Raw genomic sequence first — 20,510 nt, 5'->3', positions numbered from 1 at the left:
TAGAGCCCTGGGCCCTTTAAATTGCCCCCGAGACCCAGGGCTCCCAGCCACCTCTGCAGCTGGGAGCTCAGGGTCTGATTTAAAGGGCCCCGGGCTCCCAGCTGCTGCTACCACAGCCCTAGCCCCGGGCCTTTAAATCCTGATTTAAAGGGCCTAGGGATTTAAAGGCCCCGCCTCTTCTGATAGAGGCCACGCCTCTTCTGGTTGAGCCCCCAGCCCCTCTCCTCAGGACTCCGGAGTACCAGCGAGTCCTTTAAGTTACTTTCACCCCTGCTTTTATCTCTGGGGGAATTCTCTCTTCACATTTGTATCGCACATTAAAAAAAAAGAGTTGAGCAAGCCCAGCACAAGTACAGCCCACACAGACTTGGTGCCTCTCAAAGGACAGGAGTTCATTACTCCTCAGAGCCCATTTCTAAAGGGCGGAATCTAGCAGGGCCCCCTTTTCAATTTCAATCCATCACCACAAAACTTTATACAGAAAGGAGCTCTCACAAGCATGCACACTTCCTGGGGCTTTCCTGCCCAACCCCTGCCAGGGGCACGCGTCTCAATGAACAGCTCCAGAAGGGGACACAACTCCCACAAAATTGTACAAAGCTCAGGTGGGGAGAGAGAAGCTTGGTTAGTGCATGCAGTAGCTTCTCACTGCACAGCATGCAGATTTTTTTCAGCAGTCACTCTGGGTCTAGCCAGCCCAAAGGGAGACAAGCACAATTCCATATAATCTCTATTTTAGAGATAGGGAAACTGAGGCACAGATGAGCAGCAACTTGTCCAGAGTCACAGGGAGCCCACGTTACAGCTGGGAATGAAATTCAGGGGCTCTCAGCTTCCAGCAAATAGATGATGCTTAAGGCTCTACTTGAAACACGGGATGATTGTCAAAAAATTGCAGGTGACTTGCAGATGAGCCATGGAAAAAAATCACGGAAAAGTAATAATGGACCTTATTATTTGCAGTAATTTGGAGAAGGGCTGAGAGCAGGAGTTCCTACCATCAAAACTGTGGTGGAAGCCTAATATTCCGGAATCCACAATTTCCACATTATTGTGAATTAAGCAGGGCCTTAACCATGCTGCCTCATAGCGTGTTAGGAATGTGCCCTGTAAAGGCAGACTGCTCTCACAGTCGGTGCACCTATTTATTATTAGAGAGCTTTTCAAAGGGGCTATGGTTTTCCTAACCCCTAGAGGCAGTGAGCAGAGTTTTCATCCAGGAGGAGAGGAGGAAGGCAGTCCCATGTCCTGGCCTTGCAGGAGGCTGCCACCCCCTGGCTGCACTGCAGGCTAGCCTTCCCTCTCCATTGCTTTCCTTTAATCCCAAGCACTGCAGCAGACCCCTTTTGGGGGAAATGTAACGCAATACCTGGAAAGTTTCACCCACCCGCTCTTTGCTCCCTGCTGTCAAATTTAAAACATATTTGATGCTCATCAACGGAGAAACATAACCTGCTCCCTAATTCCAACATGTTTACTTTTGGGGCAAAGAAAAAATTCACACACTGTCACTCACCACATTTTCCCTCTGCTTACAGTCTACAGCCCTGCAAGTGAGAGCTGCCAAAAACCTGCGTAGGATGAACTGTGTATGCCCCATGGAGTGAGGCTTGAGGTAGAAGGGCCATATTTCAATCCTATTACTCCCCTGTGCACATTGGGGAGTGAAGCCCCAGCACACCAAAAACAAGGCAAACCTGTGGCCCAAGAGGAATGGAACTGCTTTAAGGTTAATTCTCAATGGCAGAACGGGAGTATGTCCAGTGTGAGTGCATGACTTATGCCAGACACCCAAATGGAACACATGTGGCACACCAACAACAGGGTACAAAGCAAGTCTAGAAAGTGCTGACCTACCTCTCACAATAAAAGCCATGATGCAGCTCAGATTGGTAACATACCCCACAACTGGCCAGGACAATGAACACGATTAGGTGCTCAACACCATATCAAACTAGGTAGATTCAGTGGGGAAATGGACATTTGAACTGGAAGCTGGTTTTACCAGGAAGGGAAAATTGGATGGAAGAGGAGGAGATCTAGATGCCTACACCTGAGACAAACAGCCAACTGAAATGCCCATTCTGAGGAAAAAGATGGAAACCAGGGCACTGCTCCTCTCACTCTCCATCTCTCGGGCACATTAGATACTGCTGGATGCTGAGGAGGGGAGGAACTTTCCAGCTCCTTAGAAACAGCCCTTAAGACCCCAGGCCATCCAGACTAACCAGGCCATTCACTTAAGAGTGCAACTAGCTAAAGCTTCAACAAGACACCCATATGATGCCATTAGTTGCTGCAGGAGGCAGTCCCAAAAGGCCTCTCTGCACCTGCAGCAGTCAAAAATGACTCAGTCCCCCCAGTGATGCTTTGCAGAAGAAATGCCAGTCCTAAGAAAGCCCTTGCCCTCCCTTTGCCTGAAGAATGGTTTCTGCCCAGGGCACTCCTGCCCAAGGAGCTGCCTCTCTCTCTTCATTGGATGTGCTTCTACTAAAGCATTCCTCCCATCTTGGCCTACCCCAGGGCAGGGCCTGCCACAATTGCCCCACCACCATTCATGTCCCAACCAATAGCAGTATGCACTCACCTCCGCTATACTCAGGCATTCAGTCCCTGCTGGGCCCCTTCACAGCTTAGGCCAGGCTAATGAGCCCATGAAAGCCTCTGTCTTTCCCTGAGCAAACTGTCTCCTCATTAGGATTCCAAGAGGCTCCAAAGTAAAGGAATTTTCCAAAGGGGCTTGGTTCTTAAGCAGAAACATGAAGCAGTGGAAAAAGCTTGTTGGAAGTTCGGCAAGGCAGGAGTTTAGGGTGGAGGAGAGCACAATGCATATAGCAGACTGAGCGATCCGACAGGGCCCATTAAGAAAAAAAATGTAATACATTAGGTCTTTTCTGTGGACTCTTTCCTAAACCTCTATTTAAACAGCTAGAGCCTTGACATGCACATATAAAACAGATATGGTCTGTAGTGCCTACATGTGTAGAGATAATATAGGCTATTTCTCCTGCTCATTACACATACCCAGGCTAGCTCTCACTGAGGTGGCATGAGTATAAATAGCAGTATAGCAGCAACAGCTTGGGTAGCGGAGGCACGGCTGAGCTACAGAGTACAAACCTGCCTGAAACCAGTGGCTATGTACTCTGCATGGCTCAGCTGCACCTTCACTGCCACTACCCTGGTTACCACCACTACACTGCTTTTACTCATGCTAGCTCAATGAGAGCTAAGCTGGGTACGTGTACACGAACAGGGGAAATCACACCTCTAGCTTACAGCATGGACACAGCCATAGACACAACATGACAGGCTGAGCAAGTCACATCCTTCCACTACCTGCCTCAGATGAGACAATGGCTAAACCCAGGAGCTGCAATGTAGCCACAGGGAGAGGCAGTGTTAAACGCTCCCTCTGTGTCCAGTGAGCCATCCCACCCTTTCCTGGGTGTACAGCCCCTACATAGGAAGGAGTAGAATAGCAGAGGACATTCAAAGAATTTCACTAACATTTTATTACATCTAAACTGTACCTATTACTTGACCAAAGACATGAGACTAAGATTTTTTTTAAACTCATCCATGATTTTCCTTGCAGCCCAGACCCAAATATAAATCCAGCCCTGCACAGAAGATATCAGACAGATGCTGCAAACATGGCTTCATGTGGGCCAGAAAATGGAGTCAGAGACTCATGTGGAAAGAGCACTCTTCATATTGCTAGGCACTGAGGTGACAGACTACAGACCCCACTGATATATGCCGCAAGAGGGCAAAACAAGTACCCCAATACTGTGCATCTTGGACCATGGGGAATGGCAAAAAGACATGCCGGACTGTCCCCACACCCTGTTGCATGGAGACAAGCCCACTATGAGCTTTTGAATTCTTCAGCTGGCACTAAGCAAGAACGTGCGTGTGTGTATGTATATGTGTATGTGTATATATATATATGGGGGGGAGGGGAGAGAGGGGCGTGACAAGACACCAAATAAATCTGGCAGCATGTGTTGAGCAGCTGAACACTCCCTCGGTCTGAATGCAGGAGGTACAGTCCTGGCCATTCAGAACCAGACAAATGAGCACTCAAACAGATGAAATTTAAAGACCATAGCCAAGGCAAGTCAAAAAGCGGTTGGTAATAAGATTTGCAGACACCTGGAGGGGTACAGCTTGTCTTACAGCCCAGGAATTCAAAACAGAGGTAAGCTCTAATAACCCTGGGATCCAAGAGGAGTGAGTAATCCAGCACCCCTGACACTAAGATGCTGCATGAAAAGCAAAGTCACAGGCCACTAATCACAAACTTGAGATGGGTTCTGAAAACCCTGCAGAAAAACAAACACGCTACTAGGAACAGAGCTACCAGGAGGCTAGACCTTTGTTCCCAAAGCAGCTTCGCACTGCTTGCTGGAAGCTGGATTTGTACAGTTTATATAACACCCCAAGTGGGCATGGTGCTTTAAAGACCTCTGTAGTGACAAGTCTGTACTCTGACTGCAGATTGCAAACTGCTCAATGTAACACAGAAAGGATGAGGCAGCACAAGGCTAAAACAGCAGGAGGTCAGAAAAGAAGCTCTTTGTATGAGTGGACACATTTTATCAGGATATTTTTATATTCAGCTTTGGGGACAATATGGTCTGTAGATTGGGCTAGATCTCACTGTACATCAGAAAGCATCATCCATGGCTCCTTGCATGGTCAGCACCCAAGAAGCCAGCTCCAACTCTTCCCCAAACCCACAGATACAAGGAGGCATCTGATGGGCAATGAGACACAGAAGCACATTGGTCTCTTCAGTTTGCTGTAAGTCATGAGGCAGTGTGAAAAGTACAAAAATCTTTCTATATTTATGTTGCATTTTACATTTGCAAGATGGATTCTTCCCCAAAGATGATAAAGTCTCACTAGCCCCTCCCTTTCCCCTCCCCCAAACAGAAAATAAACCGGCCTTGAGCCAATTCTAAGCTGTGCCCCTCTCCGTTCAGGCCCTTTTTAATTTATATAATCGTATAAAAATCAGGAGGCACTTACTGTCTGCACCCCTGGGTCTTTGCTCAGAGATGGCCTTGGAGCAGATGCCTTTGTTAGATTCCCTGGCACTGCAGCTTCAGCCTGACTCTGCAGTGGACTGCTGGCCTGTAGGGAGGGTGTTCAGTTATGGGGTGGGGGCCACGGTCTGGCAGCAATAGTTCTATCTGCAGGTCTCCTGGCGCCTGCTGACTCTGCTTTTGTACTCTGAAGTTCTCGGCTGTACGTGTGAAGAAGAAACTAGCAGTTGTGAACAACAGAGCAAGAGAAAGAGAAAGAAAGCAACACAAATCCCCAGGATAATGAGTCTAGAGGAGGGAGATGGTGGGCTCTATCTGAGAAGGGAGCCTTGCTTTTATTGGAGAGGCCTAAAAGGGCTATAAATCCTTAGATTCAAAGGCAAACTCAAGCTCTTTCAAGTCTGAGGAAGGCCTGGGATGTGTCAGCCGGTGAGGACTAACCACACTGCGTCCCCTGCTGAAGTGGCCTCTTCAGTAAAGCTGTTCTGCAGCTTGGGATATTACACTCAGATCCTTTCCATATGCTGCCCTTGCGGCTGTAGACAGGGTACCGCCTTAATCCCTCCCATGGCTTCCAGGGGAATTTCCCCCTGCACAACACAAACCATCTCACACTCTCCCCTAAAAGAGAGGCCCACTATCCCATAATCCTGAAAATGCCAAAAGATGCCTAACAATAGCCCAAGGGTCCCCCTTTGCAAAACTCCAGCCATCATACTGCTTTTTAAAGGGGAAGAGTCACCATTCCACAGATCCCACATTCACAAACACTGCATCTAAAATTGCTTCTTAACTCCAGGTGGGGAATGGACTTATACTAAGGCTTTGTGGGAAAACAGCAGGTCTCCCCTTTGTGTTCAGTTGGGTTACTACAAGAAAGCTAAACAAAGGAATTGCATCCAACCCTTACAGCAACTGTATTTACAGGCAGACATCCTTCAGTGCAGTTCTCGCAATCCAAATTGGGCACTCGTTTGTCTCAGTGCTGCTGTAACGGAGAGCTGAATGTCTTCATTTAATAGTCTCTCACACACACACAATACCATACATGCAAACATACTTTAGAAACCCATTAAAATACTGAAATCGGTAGCAAAAGGAATGAAACGTAAAGTCTTGCACTCACATTTAACGTGTCCAACCACAAACAGACTTCTCAGCTTTAATGAGAAACAAAATATGCAAATATTCAGTGATCAATACTAATGGCATAAGTGTATTTATAGCTGATAAGCGGCAAAGACATTTTGCTTTTTCTGAAGTATTGAACCAGAAGCTGTTGCATAATTAAAAAAAAAATAAAAAATCAAGCAGTGCAGATCATATTCTCCAAGGTTCAGACGAAGCTGCAAAGAAGGGAACTTCAGTCACTACAAAAAAAAAGAAGTAAAGCCCTTTACAGCAGGAAAAATACATTCACATGCTCTAGGTAGCGAAGGAATGTGTCAGGTTCATTTCTGTCTCTTCCATTCCTTTCCCCAGCCACCTGAGTTAGGAGCTCAGCCACCAGAGGGTGACACTTGATCTGCTCTTGAAGAATGTATTCCCCAAACTCACTACCAATGATATTCTCCAGGGATAGAGATGATTAGCTTGTATAGCATCCTGTCCCCAATTCCTTACAGTGGTTAAGCATTAAGGGCAGAATCCCACTCCACTCTGGGGTGAGAGTGAGAGGGTTAGTATGGAGGGTGGGGGGTGGGGAGAGAAATCTTACCATGTCCAGACCTGACACCAGTTGTTAGAAAATACATGCATGCTGCATATTTAGTATACCAACTAAAGATCTGAGCCTCTTCCCCTTCACCCCGCAACCCACCACCACACAAGAGCCACCATTACAAGCAACACACAGGCTTAAGAATCTACCCAGTCTGATTTACACAGTATACAAAACCCCAATATCTTGCCTCAGTAAGTATTCAACTTCCTCAGCCAAGGGAGGAGAGCCCACATTCAAGCTCCCAAAACACAACTCTCCAAGTAACTATATCCTTGAATAAGCTGAAAAAGGAGTTTGTTCCCCAATACTAGAACAGCAACCACCAAGCCATAGTCAGTGGGAATCCCAGCTGCAGATCATGTGACAGAATGACACATTTTAAATCCTCTTGTGTTACTAGTTTTCACAAGTTGGTGCAAATCTGCTTTTTCCATAATATGAAAGAGAAAATACAACTGAAAAGTTTGTGGTGAGAGCAGCTCAGGCTCCTGAAATCCCTCAGGATGTTTACACTGATGTTTTGCAAGCCACCAGCTAGCCCATAAAGCTGCATCTCAGCTCTGGGATTTCAGGGCGAGGGAAAGGGGCTAATAAATAAAAAGGAAAACTAAAAAGGGCTTGGAAAAAAACAGTTCTGGAGCAGGTGCTCCAACACCCTTTCCAACTGCTACACCAGACGCTAACATTTCATAAGGGTTTTTGTGAGTAGCAGTCACTCTGACATGACAATATCACAAATCTAGTTCATGCTTTATCATGTCAATATCTTGCATTCTAATAAGTTGCTTGTTAATTAGTCAGGCATGCCACACAGCTACAATGCTGGAAGAAGCCTGCTGGAATTGTGGTTGATTAGTTTCCAGTTGTTCCTTTGTCCTTTTTCATTTAAACCAGTAAGACAAATATGCAAGCTTTGCCCATCCCTATCTCTTACTGCAGAAGGGGAACAAGCCATCAATTCAGTGGCCAGGGACACGGTACACAGAGCCAGACGTAGATTTGCTATTCTGAAGGTACTAAAGACAAGCTAGCAAGCAAAGTAAAAAAGAAATCCAGTTTGTTACAACTTCATTTGAAAACAGGTTTATCTCATCAGTATCAGGCTGTACATATTTGCCTTTATGTAGCTCCCTACCCTGATAGTCTACGTAGTGATTTGTTCACCCACAGACTGGTATTTCCTCAACATGGCACAACCTGGCTACCATCCAAAGCAAGCACCACAGACAAAAGCTGACAAGACTGCTGTGGGAAGAGAAGAGAGAAGACAGAGCACCTGTGAAGGGCAAGCTGCAGTCAGGAAAGGTTATTCCATGGAGAACAGACAAGCCAGGGTTAAAAATAGCTAGCTTTTTTTTTAAGTGCAGCTGCTCAGCTCCAGGGCCCTGGCGGCCTTGCCATGCTGACACCTGAATAATTCTATATCCAGCTCTGGGGAGTAAATGGAGAGAGCTCCGAGGAGAAGTCATCGCTAACCAAAGCAAAGCCCTACCTGCCACCACCACCATAACTCTTGAGCCTTGCTTACAGCAGCATTTTTGTTTAATGCAGAATAGCTATGTGACTCTGACACTGCCCAGGACTCAGAAAATCAGAGTCCTAGTCTCAGCTCTGTCACAAACGTCCAGGGGGCCATGGACAAGTCATTTAATCTCTGTCTCTCAGTTCCCCATCTCTAAAAAGAGGATAACCCTTCCTTTTTCTCATCTTTTGTCTTGTTTTAGACCACACTCTCTTCAGGACAGAGAAAGGGTATGTCTTCACTACCAATGTTGAAGCAGTGTCGCGGCAGCGCTTTAATGTGGCTGTGTAGTCGTGGCTCCAGAGCTGGGAGAGAACTCTCCCAAGGCTGTAATAAAACCACCTCCGCAAGGGGAGTAGCTCCCCGTGCTGGTGCACTGTCTACACTGCCACGTTACAGCGCTGAAACCTGCATTGCTCAGGGAGGTGTTTTTTCACACCCCTAAGCAAGAAAGTTTCAGCGCTGTAAAGTGGCAGTGTAGACAAAACCAAAGTCACTTCCTATGTGTTTGAACAGCATCTACCATGAAGGAGCCCGATCTTGGCTGGGACTCCCAGATGCTGCTATAATGCAAAAAAATTGTAAATCTTGCTCCACTGGTGGCAATACAGGGGCTGGGCCAGTCAGCATAGACAGGACAGATGTTCAGCACCACCTTGTCTCGCCCCACTGGGATCAGGGCAAGATAAAAACATCTATGTCCTGTCTGCAACTCTGACCAGCACTTCTACTGCTGGAACTGCATTGGTGCTAGTGCAGTAGCAGGCAATGTTAAAAACTGCTCATGTATGCACAGCTTTTAAGGCTGTCCAGTAAGTAGCAGACTCTGCCCTCCATGCGAGGCTGTGGACTTCCGAGTCTCAACTGTACTGACCAACGCAGACAGCTAGTGATGAAGCTTCACTAAGAGAATGAGCGCCCATTAGCGTGGACAGTCCCCTGAAGGATTGGTGTGGGAAACGATCACCCTTGCGGAGCTGCCTTGTGACCAAAGAGGCTTAGCTTCTAAAACTCAGTCCCTGATACTCTAGCACCTCTGCCAAGCGTAAGGTCACAGAAGGCGGCTTTTTTGTTTTTGTTTCGAAAAGAGTTTAGATTCTTAGCCACACAAACTTTAGTAAGGTCTCGTCTACACATGAAAATTAATCCAGAATAAGGTAGTGTGAGAATTTAAAGTGGATTGACTATTCCCGATTGACCCCAGGTATAGACGCTTTTCCCCCACCACAATACAAGTGCCTTATTCCAAATTAACCTGAGGAGTGGTTGATTAATTCAAAATAAAACATTCTTACTCCATGGAGTTAATTCAGAATAGCTAATCTAGAATACCTCCCTACATAGACAAGGCCTAAAAGAAATTAATCAAAGGGGAAACAGACCAAAAAAAGCCAAAAGGAGCTAACCTTCTAGAGGAAATAAGATAAGTATAATAAAAGCACCACCACATCACTGCATCCTTGCCCAGATGTGACATGATGGCTACTCCTTCCAGTTTCCTCCTATACAAGGAATCATTAATTAGACACAGAGTGGATTTCAGCTTTGTTTCTCCACACCCTGCTTCAGCTGCCAGATTCCAAATAGCATGTGCTACTGATCTGTACAAGACGTTTCTCCACTAGGACTCCTGCACTTCTCAAGCAGATTTGCTTCCAAGCACCAAGGCTTCTTTGACTCTTAACATTTTGTAGAAGGGCTACTCTGCTAGATATTAGCAGCTCTGAAACCTTTGAAGGAGACACTGAGACAATACTACCCATCTAAGACACAAAAATCCTATAGAATAATAGTGCTGTCTCCAATACATAATCAAAGACTTTTAGAGAACTTTCTCAAAAAGAAAAGGAGTATTAGTGGCACCTTAGAGACTAACCAATTTATTTGAGCATAAGCTTTCGTATGCTCAGATAAATTGGTTAGTCTCTAAGGTGCCACTAGTACTCCTTTTCTTTTTGTGAATACAGACTAACACGGCTGCTACTCTGAAACCAGAGTACTTTCTAAACTCCACTCAATATTAATCCCATAAAGGGGCAAAAAGCTTTAATTAGACATAGTTTGAAATACTAGCATTGGTCTTCATAACTAACACAATGAGGATAGGTCTCTTGCAGATGAGGTCTCCTTACGGGAAAAGGCCTACATGATGCATGCTAGTATCCACACGTCGTTCCACGCATACACTACCTGCATCTGCTGTACTATGCCTGTTTTGGACAAGACTCATCTTCTGTTTGCTAAACCGCTATGTAAAGTGTCAAGTATATCTGAAATGGTCTATTTAAAAAAAATATAAAGGGTAGAGGATATATTGAAGTCACTAATTCCTTCAGATCAAATATGAAATGGGACCCTCTCATCTGAAACGCTGAAGGGGGGGGGGGGGGGGGGAACCCTCTCCCAAAGAAACAAAAGCTTTGATTCTGTCATAATTCCAGACAGTGTTTTAAGGTACTTTAGCAGCTGTTTAGCTACATGAAACTACAGCTCCTTTCACAGTCACCCCATCACAGCTCTTTTTTAAGGAAGCAATTAAATCTGTTTTATAGAATTCTGTGGTATTTACACAGCTACTGCAACAGTCGCAGCTTCAAATTCAGTTACCTTTTTTTTTTTTTCTTTTTAATTTTCTTAAGTCAACAGAAGAGTCATTCCCTAAAGACATTCAGTGAGCCCTGGGTGCTTCTTCCCTCCTGGCAAAGGCACTGAGAAAGGAAACAGGACTTAGAAAGAAAGCCGTTTCCTCTTTCTCCGAAATTGAAGGTTACATTTATTCATCTCTTCCCTGAATAACGCCAAGACATGCCAAACTTGCGATATCCTCACTAGAATGGAGAGACAGGCAAAGTGTAATGAAAATCCCCTCCATAGTGCACGAACACAAATTTATGTAGATTTGCTACAAAGTAGTTAGTAGACTGTTGCACCCCTATAATCACAACACACAAACAATGTTCTGCTTGCACTTTAAATTGAAGCTAGCCAACCTGGAAAATGCACTTTGAACAACCCTGCACAAAACTGAACTAGCATTATGCTCAGAATCATGAGGCCAAACTTACATCTGAACTATTCGAACCAAAGCATGCAATGCTCTGAAGCCCCTTTTCCGCCCTTGTCTTCCTGGCACATTTGAGAACAGTTCTTTCATTCTAGCAGGAAACATGAACCAGGATTCAGGCTGCCCAGCCCCAGTTAATCCCAACCAGTCTTTGGAGATTAAGAAAAACCCTTCAGATGTACCAGTTAAAGGTGCATGCATGCTATAAGATCAGTTACGCTGCCATCTGGATATCCCCCACTCAGATTAGCAAGGAACCACAGCAGATAACAGCCAACTACTACCAGCAGAATCACTCTTATTCAAAAAGAAGGCTCAAAAGGTTCTACAATCAAAATACATTTTTAATTAAAAATAAGCAGCATGTATTCAATATTGCTCAACTCCTTATACTGTGAAGCGCCTCATGCACCCCCAGTACGGTAATTAAATTACATCTGCTCCTACAAGTGTTAGCCCACTGATGCAGAGCTCCAGGCCAACTACTCCCATCAAAAACAGCTTTCCCACAAGCACTTTGTCCCTCATAAAAGACATTAAAAAAAAAGCAGAGAGACACCAGTCGTCAAACCCAATGCTTACAAAATTAAATAGGACACTGTGATGTCATTAAAGACAGAATAAAAAAGACAAAGTCTGCCAAGAACAAAAATGTCTTATCCTTTGTGGTATTTTTAATTTGTTTTTTTAAGACCGTAATTTTCTTGCTACAAAAAGCTAATAAGTGAGCAAGTCTAGGAGTAAAATTTTCAGGGGGGAGGGAAAGAAAAGCATAGTAGGTTATAATCAATTCTTAAAAGCTACATGGATGATGTGTCCCATTTCCCTCTCCTCCCTATTAAAATGCTTTCTGGAAAGCCAAATTCCAGCCTGAAATGAATTTTCCAAACCATATTTTATTAGGAATGTTTCCTTTCAGCATTCAGCACAGAAGCCCACCAGGGTCAATATTTCTCCAAGATTACACTCATGGGATTTAAGATTTAGTCAGAATTTCTGCATAACTCCAAGTTGTCTAACAATAGTACACCCCAGCCAATGATCAAAAACACTATCTATTAAATAACACACAGTCTGATTAAATCATTGAAACCACACTTCAATTTTTGTCCCCCTGTAAACTCAGAAAGCAGTTTTCAAAGAACCCCCTTCAGAGATGATGTGATAAAATTAGAACCACATTGGTTCATTGAGCCCCCTGTAGAACAACTCTGCTCACTTCCAATGCAAAGCTCACTTAAAGGGGCACTAATCCAGTCAAAATTTGTCCGAAATGTTTGTTGAATACACATTAAAAGCTCAAGCCCACCACAATCATCATCGTATTTTTCAGATAGACATCCTTATCCTGCATTTTTCACAATACAAAATACAGTAATGTGCGCTAGTGCAAAGGCCAAAAATGAAACTGACTAGAAACAAAAGAATTTTTTCCGCATTTCTCACTCAACATGAACGAAGTAAAATATTTGGCACAGTGGAAAGTAAATTATGTGTCTAAATGAAAGATTTAAAAGGCTAGGGCATTTTGTTCATCTAGAAGGAAGTTCCCCTTCTACATCCAATATTTAACCCGATAGTGTCCACTTAATTCCAAAGGGTAACCACAGCTACTTCTCTCACCCCACGGAAGAGTCAGAAACCTGCTTATGTAACAAAAATAAAATTATAAATTCATCCTTTATATGAATAGTAGCGGGATGCAGGGAGAAAAGGGCATAAAAATACTGACATACTTTAAAGTGACACTATCAAGCTCAGCCAGTCTAAAGTGTGATGCTTTTTTCTTTGTATCTCTTAGAAAATTCCACATAATATTTTTAAAGGCTTTCACTCTTTCTTCTAAAAAGAAGTATTCATTCTAAGCACTGTTAAGTGCAATTGGATAGAGAACGGATAAGGAATCACCGCAGTTCTAAGTTTCCAAGAAGCACAAGAGAAAACATTTTTTGTGTTTCAAAAATCCTAGTGAGTGAGTGGTCTTTAAATGCATCTACACAGAGGAAATAATTGTAATGTAACAAAAAGCAAATCGTTCATTTTTATTAGGTGGGGGGGGGCAAAGTGTGATGGGGGCTATGTAGGTTTCACCCCACTTTTTACATATGCTTATTCAGCTGCATTTGCTAGCGAGAGCAATACATAGTGAAAAGGGGGACATGTCTAATTGAGCAGAACTTGCAAAAATCAAAAGCTCTAACACAAGATTAAAAAGTGTAGCGTGTTCTGTTTGGTAACCAGTCGTCTCCAATGAGACCTGAACCCCAGAAGAAAGCAACATAGAGAGGGGTTCCACAGATTTAGTTGTGGCAAACCTTGAAAAACCAGAGTCCGGAAATTAGGAATTTGATTTTCATATATGTATTAAAACACAAGAGCAAGGGAGGATATTCCACAAGGGTCCAAGCCCTAGACAGAATTTGATAAACTTCACTAGTATCCACAGCCGCCTTCTATACAGAAAACTTACTGTGATACTAGAGACACGGAGGTGGATCTGCTCTATCTAGTAACCTTGCAAAACAGAGAAGAAATGCTGTGAGACCAAGTACCCCAAAAAACTGAACCTATCCATAACCAGAAGACAGAAAACCAAAAACTGAACATTTTCTGTGTGGGAACTCTATCATCATGCAGAAGTTCCACATTCATTTCAGCCTTTCACCACCACTGAATAACCAGCCAATCTTTAATTCCTATCTAGTTGGCGCTGCTTCAGCAGGTTAATTTGTAGAGGGGAAGAGAGAACAAATGATTTTCAACACTGCTCCCTATTCACTCTGGTAAACCCCAGTACACGCCTGGCAATGGAGCTGTGCCTTTGTCCTCACCCAAGTCCTGCACTCTACTCTGGCTATTCAAAAGGGAAATTCTGCTGACACCAGAGACCTGCTGGCAGAAAAGTGAAGAGAAACAGAAATATGAATATATCAGAGATATAGGTTCTACATAAGCAAGTGTTCCTACAAACTTTAGCTTCTGAAATCCATACTACGGGAACTTTGAAGTAGGACCAGCAATTCCACCATACTCTAAACAAATTCCACAAGCATCAAGGAGTGACCATTACCCTCCAGTGGGTAACTATTGCACATATTCATCAAACCTTCTGTATGGGAAGGAAAACAAGGATCTTAACTAAAGAGGATGTCTCCAAATCCACCCACACATTGATCTTCATAAGCAATGAAACATTCTTTTAATTTGACCTCTTTCAGTGTTACATTCTAAGGCAAGTACTGCAACAACTTAGACTACAAGGGCAACCAGTTTTCCTGTGACAGCTAGGCACTCTGAAAATTCATTGCCATATGCTTGCTTTTGGGTGGGGCATTAAAGGAATATCATACTCCAAACACGCAGAGTAATTATTTGTAAACCTCCTCCCAACCTTGCAGGCATTAACAATTTAACACTAAAAACAATTTAATAAGTCAGGTTTGTCTACTCAAAGTGTACATTTTACATTACCCAGATATGGAAAAGTACCAGAAATGCAGCTCAAGGGTATCAACTAACTCAGAAAAAGAAGACTCATCACATAATGAAGGAGGGAGTCTTCTTTTTGCTTCCCAGCACAAATGAGAATGGCAAGCTCTCTGCACTAAGAAAATGGCATCTCACATCAGTCCCATGCCAGGTACATCCACCTATGACTTCCCAAGCTAATGCAATCAGTAACAAATGATTTCTAGAGCCACTCTTCCCTCCCCACCTCTCTTTTTTTTTTTTTTTTTTTAAAATAAGCTGAGGTGGTCTCTGGAACCAATTTACTTTTTTTTAATCCCCCTCAAAGCCCGCATGATAGATTTACAAACGCAGATGGTCACTTCTTGGGGAAAGGGGCTCCTCTTGAGCTCCAGGCCCATGACGGTATCTTCAAAGGGGGGTGGGGGGGGGGAGAAGAGAGGGAAGAATCTAATAGAGGCAATCATTTACTGGGATTTTATTGACCAGAAAAAGTCTCTTTCCTAGTCTTTCTAACTTCTCTGGATCAGAATGGGAGCGTTTACACCCACATTCGCATGCTGATAGCAAGATAAATTGGTGTTTAAGTGTTAGTGTCCAGCTGTACAGAATGTCCAAACTGTTTCAAATTATTTCATTTTCCCCTTTCCTCCCTCTCCCAGAAAAGCCATAAACTCATTTAATTGTTAAGAGATTTGGAAAGAAAGTTATCAAGATAAAGCCTTTTTTTTTTTAAATTCAGACGAGATGGGGATAAGATAAACTCTCAGATTTACAAGATAAAGTTCAGCAAGACTGCTACCAAAAACATCCTGATGTAATCGGTCCCCAAATGCCTACATGTTATTAGTACCCAAGTTGGGTTCTTAAACATCTTTTAAAAGCGTTCAGTTACTTTCTAATCCAAACATACATGCTGGAAAAGTAACTTTCATCATTAATATTTTTAAGTTAAGAGCACAATTGTTCTGGGATTCTACCAAACGTATTCTACATGAAGTTGTAAATGCCACGTTACAATAAGGACTTGCGGGAAAAAGGAGTGAATGCTGGAATCCCATCAGATATATAAAGTAGGATTTGAAGGAAGTGCTTAAATCTTCCCCGTCACCCTACCCTGAAGATAAGGGTTGTTTAAATTCTGGTTGTTTCAAAAGCTTTTCTGGTAACAGAATCAGTACTATTAGATTTCAGAAACCGGGGATGTAGAAGCAAAGATTTACTTCTCTGTTCATGTTTTAATGCAAGAAAGATTCCTTCCTCTCAGAAATCTTCAAAAAATATCTACTTTTTTAACAAGTCGTACCAGCCTTTCCATATCAAAGTACACCAGTACTGAACTGGTAAGACAGAACTATTAACAATCTTTAATTTACGGGCAACTCATGTCTAACAGCCTCTGGGTGCCTTAAATATAAATGAAAAACAATTTACAAAGAGGCAACATGTTCCATTAGGTTCTGAACAACAAACGTTTCCAAACAAAGACATTTACAGAAACAGATAGGAAAGTGCCTACCACTTTACACCAGGTAAAACAAACCGGCAACAACAAATTTGCCAGGAGCAAAGGAAGACCAGCTTTTGACTCAGAAAATAGTACTTCCAAGCCATTTTAGAATCAAGGACAATTTGAGGATCTGCTCCAAAGAAGCAGGCAGATGAGCATATCTGGTATTTTATTAAAGTACATATAAAGAGTAAAATTTCTACAACTAGGTGTAATGTGTTTACCATGTCTGTGTAACCTAGATCACCTAAAGACGGTATGTGCTACTAGGTGCCAGCCAGAGGCATTATTAAATAAAGGCTGGCACCAAAGTTTACAATCTTCTCTTGTGAAGCCAATTGATATCCCTGGATGCTGGCTCCTGGAGTCAATGGGAATGTGAATTGCAGGCAGAGGTCTCCCTGGCACCAGCTTGCAGAGTTCAGGTAAATGATAGAAACCAGGGGCCAGTTTTTAATATTTGCCCATTGGTCAAAATGTGTTAAAAAATCCTTTACAAACTAGCACAGTAGGGGAGGAAGAAAAAAAAAATGGAGAGTGGGCCTAGAGTCAATCAGAACCTAGCACAATGGAGAGGCAATCTGTGCAGTTCTAAAGCCAGGGGTAAAAAGCATAGATTACTTTTAGGTGATCTAATAAAGATATCAACAGAAATCCTGTTCGCAATAAAACTGAAGTCTTGTTAAGACTGCAAATAACTTGATACACATTCCAAGATCTCATCTGTATCTGCAAAAGCAGCCAGAAAGTTGTAAGTTCACACATTAAAAAAAAAAAAAGAAAAGTTCTCACCCAATTTTTTGTGCAAAGGGAACATTGTTTTGGCATAAAACTGACAGAGATGTGATGAGGTTTTGATATATTAACCTCCAGTTCTTTTGCCTCTAGCCCAAGTTTTCACAAAACATGTGAATTGAAAGCCATCTGCTGGCAATTCCAGACCAATATCTACAGCTTAAGTAGTAAGATTCTCAGTAACCTATTTTTAACAAGCAAAAAAAAAAACCCCAATCTCCAAATATAGCTATTACATTTTACAAGTAATTGGCAAAAGAGGGGCACTAAAATTTGGAATGCAAATTCAACTTGAAATCCCTTGTGAGCCATTAAAATTTGATTTTGTCCATTCTATTCAGAAATATTCTAATACACTTAAAGGTTCAAAGATCTGGAGAAAAGTCTGCATGACAAATAAAAAGAAATTTACCCCACTGCCACGCCACTTTTGCCAACACCGATTTCCCCTGAGGAAAAGGGGGGGGGGGAGAAAAAATGGGGGAAATATTGTGAAAGTGTGGTCATAAGACTGCAAAAAGAAGGAACAATTTGGGTAAAGTTTTAAATGCAGCCAGGGAATCCTCGTGAAAGAAAAGAGACGCTCCCACAAAAATATTTGAACAGCAGCAATTAAGTGAGATGCAAGATTTAAAAATACAATATTTCTACACCACTTTAATTGGGCACATCCAAAAACTGGAATATTCTCCTGTAGAAAAGTAACGCCTAGAGCTTGGGACTGAACATAGACTGGCATAAAAGAAACAGATGAGACTCCAATATTGTACTTCTTGAATCATTTGGGCGGGGGGGGGGGGGGGGGGGAGAGATGTTCTTCTCCCACTGTATTAACTGTCCCACCAGCATGAATTGAAAAATCAAGTTAGATAAATAAGAAAATCTTCTTTTACTGATACATTGTACATGCTCGTTTCATATTATCATTGTCCCTAAATAAGGGACCTATGGTATTTCTCTAAGAGGCAAGGGCATATCAGCAGTCTTTCCACCCTTCTTCGAGGGCATAGTCAGGGGGCATCTCCCCCAGGTTATGATTGATTAGAATAGAAAATGCATTATTAGGACGGTAAGATTAAGTGAATATATTTAGCTTTATCAAGTCACACAGCCTAATAGAGGGGGTAAGGGAGAAATAAAAATATATGTGTTTAAATTCATCTGAGAAAGAGAGAAAATGCTTCATCAGTGATCACTTCGGGCTCTCGCCTCGCCCTATAAATCATTTATGTCCATCTGCGTATATGTGTGTTACCTACGGAGTCCCCAGCGGGATGCCTTGCCAGTTTCCTAAATGGGTTTCCGTGGAAGAGATGAAACCCTAGATTATCCAGAGCTAGAAAAGCTAATAAAATATTCATTTTAGTCTATTTAAAAACCTGGTGCATGTCATCTTCTCCCCTCTCTAAACGCTGGATCTAGGCAGAGCTATGTATTTGGGGGAAAGAAGAAATCAGACACAATGGGGCCGGCCGTATAGGCAGGATCGGCCACGGGGAGGCAAAGTCCGCGGGAGCAACGCTGAACTCCGAACCACGTTACAGCCCAACGGGCCCGATTTAAGCACCGGAGCCGCGTTAAACTTCTGTAATTTCTCTCTCCTCCCACGAGCTTCCCCAGCAGATGCAGCGGAGACTCCAGACGCGTTCGCCGGGCACTTCAAAGGGCCGGGGAAGGAGGGAAGGCTGCGCGGCGACCCGCAGGAACATGACAGCTTGGTCTGCCACCCCAAGCAGCCGAGCCCAGCTCGATCCTTGCCCGGGGGAGAGCACCGGGGCAGGAGCGGGCACCGCAGACTCGGGGCGAGCTCAACCGGCTCAGAACGGCCCTAGCCTGTCGTGAGCTGCCAAGGGATTGCCTCGCCCTGGACGCTAGCTCCTGCGCCAGACAGAGGCGCCCAGACCACACTGCCATGCCCCCGCCCCGGAGAACCGGCCCCCGCTAAAAGGAAAGGGGAGACGCCCGCGGCGGCGATGGGGCACCCGAAGATGCGGCACGTACTTGGGGTTGGCCGAGCTCCAGGACACCGGCTCCAGGTTCTTGGCCGGCGCAGCAAGCCGGCACATGGCAAGCAGGACGCCCAGGAGCCACTTGCAGAGACTGGGGAGCCCCTCCGGCAGGGCCATCTTCCCCCTCGCCCGGGGGCGCCGGGGCCGGGGAGCCGCTAATCCTCCCGGTGCTGTAAATCCCGCCGGCCGCTGCCCTGGTTCCCAGCCGGTTTCACGCTCCCATCCCCTGCGGTTGGCGTCCCCCGGCAGCAGGGCTCACTCCGCCCGCATCCAGAGCGCCCAGCGCAGCTGCGACGGCTCCCCCAGACAGGCTCTGCTGCACGGGCTGTTCCCGTGGAGAAATCCGCCCCTCTCCCCCACGCGCTAGTCCCTCCGAGCCGGGGCCCCCCGCGCCTCGCCCCAGATTAGCTCCTCAGGGTCCCCTCGGCTGGAGTCCAGCTCTCCGCGGGTCTCCCGGCTCCGCTGTCGGGTCCCGCCGGGCTCAACGCGCCCATGCACTGCCGGCTCCACACTGTAATTCCACGGGCATAGCCCGTCCCGTCCCGGCGGTTTAGCGCTTCCCCTCCAGCTGCCCAACTTGCACAGCGCCTCAGCCCGCCCCGCCACTCTCTGTACTCCCCAGCGCAGGCACCAGCAAGGCCAGCCCCACCCTGCCGACCAATAGCGACGCGGGATAGTGGGGCCTTCGCCTCTCACCCCGCCTCTCAGGCTGAGAGGGGCGGGGCAGCCCGGCATCTTAAAGGGAGGTGCAGCTGCAGCGGCGCGTGGGGCTGTGAGTTCGAGGTACAAGAACGTCTGTCCCGTGGAGCGGGCTCGTGAAGTGACCGATGGGGTGCATGTGTACGGCTGCCGGCGCGCAGAGCTGGGGTTGGTGCATGTGAAGGAAGAGGGTAGCGCGGTGGTGCGCGGCTGTAGTGAAGTAGGCAGGGTTGTGAGGAATGCACAGGATTACATGGGGGGGATGAATCAGCTGCTCTGGGGCGCTGTAGCCTTTGCAGCATTAGGATCCTTGTGTAGGACTTTGCTAGGGCTATTCTCATAGGCCGAGCCTCTCCCTGCTCTGGAGACTGGTTGAGCCAAGAACCTTGGCAATAATTGGGGGTAGGCGGCTACTGCTCTTCACGAGGGACTCTGGTTCCAGCTCCTGGCTCGGGCGCTCCCCCTTGCAAAGCGAAGTGTGTGGGGACAACACTGGGGTCTGGAAAGGAGAAGCCGCCCTGGGTACAGAGGCTTGGTGCACCCAGATAACTTAAAGCCCTGGCCCGAAAGCTCACACTCCATGCAGTTCTTAGCAGGCGGGTAAAGAGGGCTCACTTCGCTTTCAAGAATTGCAAGAGACTCTTCCTGTTTGGTTAAAGGAGAGGA

At 45.0% G+C, this 20,510-nt stretch overlaps 1 protein-coding gene across 1 annotated transcript in view; it reads right to left on the bottom strand.

Annotated features, from left to right (window-relative positions):
* Positions 1 to 19,774, bottom strand: part of EFNB1 (ephrin B1) — a 134,821-nt gene extending 115,047 nt beyond the window's left edge. The window contains exon 1 of the mRNA XM_037909075.2: positions 19,138 to 19,774. Coding sequence (XP_037765003.1) covers positions 19,138 to 19,262 — 125 coding nt within the window. The 5' untranslated portion in view covers positions 19,263 to 19,774. The remainder of the gene's footprint in view (positions 1 to 19,137) is intronic.
* Between the last annotated feature and the right edge of the window lie 736 nt (positions 19,775 to 20,510).

This window comes from Chelonia mydas, chromosome 9 (assembly GCF_015237465.2).
Source record: "Chelonia mydas isolate rCheMyd1 chromosome 9, rCheMyd1.pri.v2, whole genome shotgun sequence".
Taxonomy (NCBI): Eukaryota; Metazoa; Chordata; order Testudines; family Cheloniidae; genus Chelonia; species Chelonia mydas.
The sequence above is the reverse complement of the archived record's forward strand: the minus strand, read 5'-3'. Positions and strand labels throughout refer to the sequence as shown.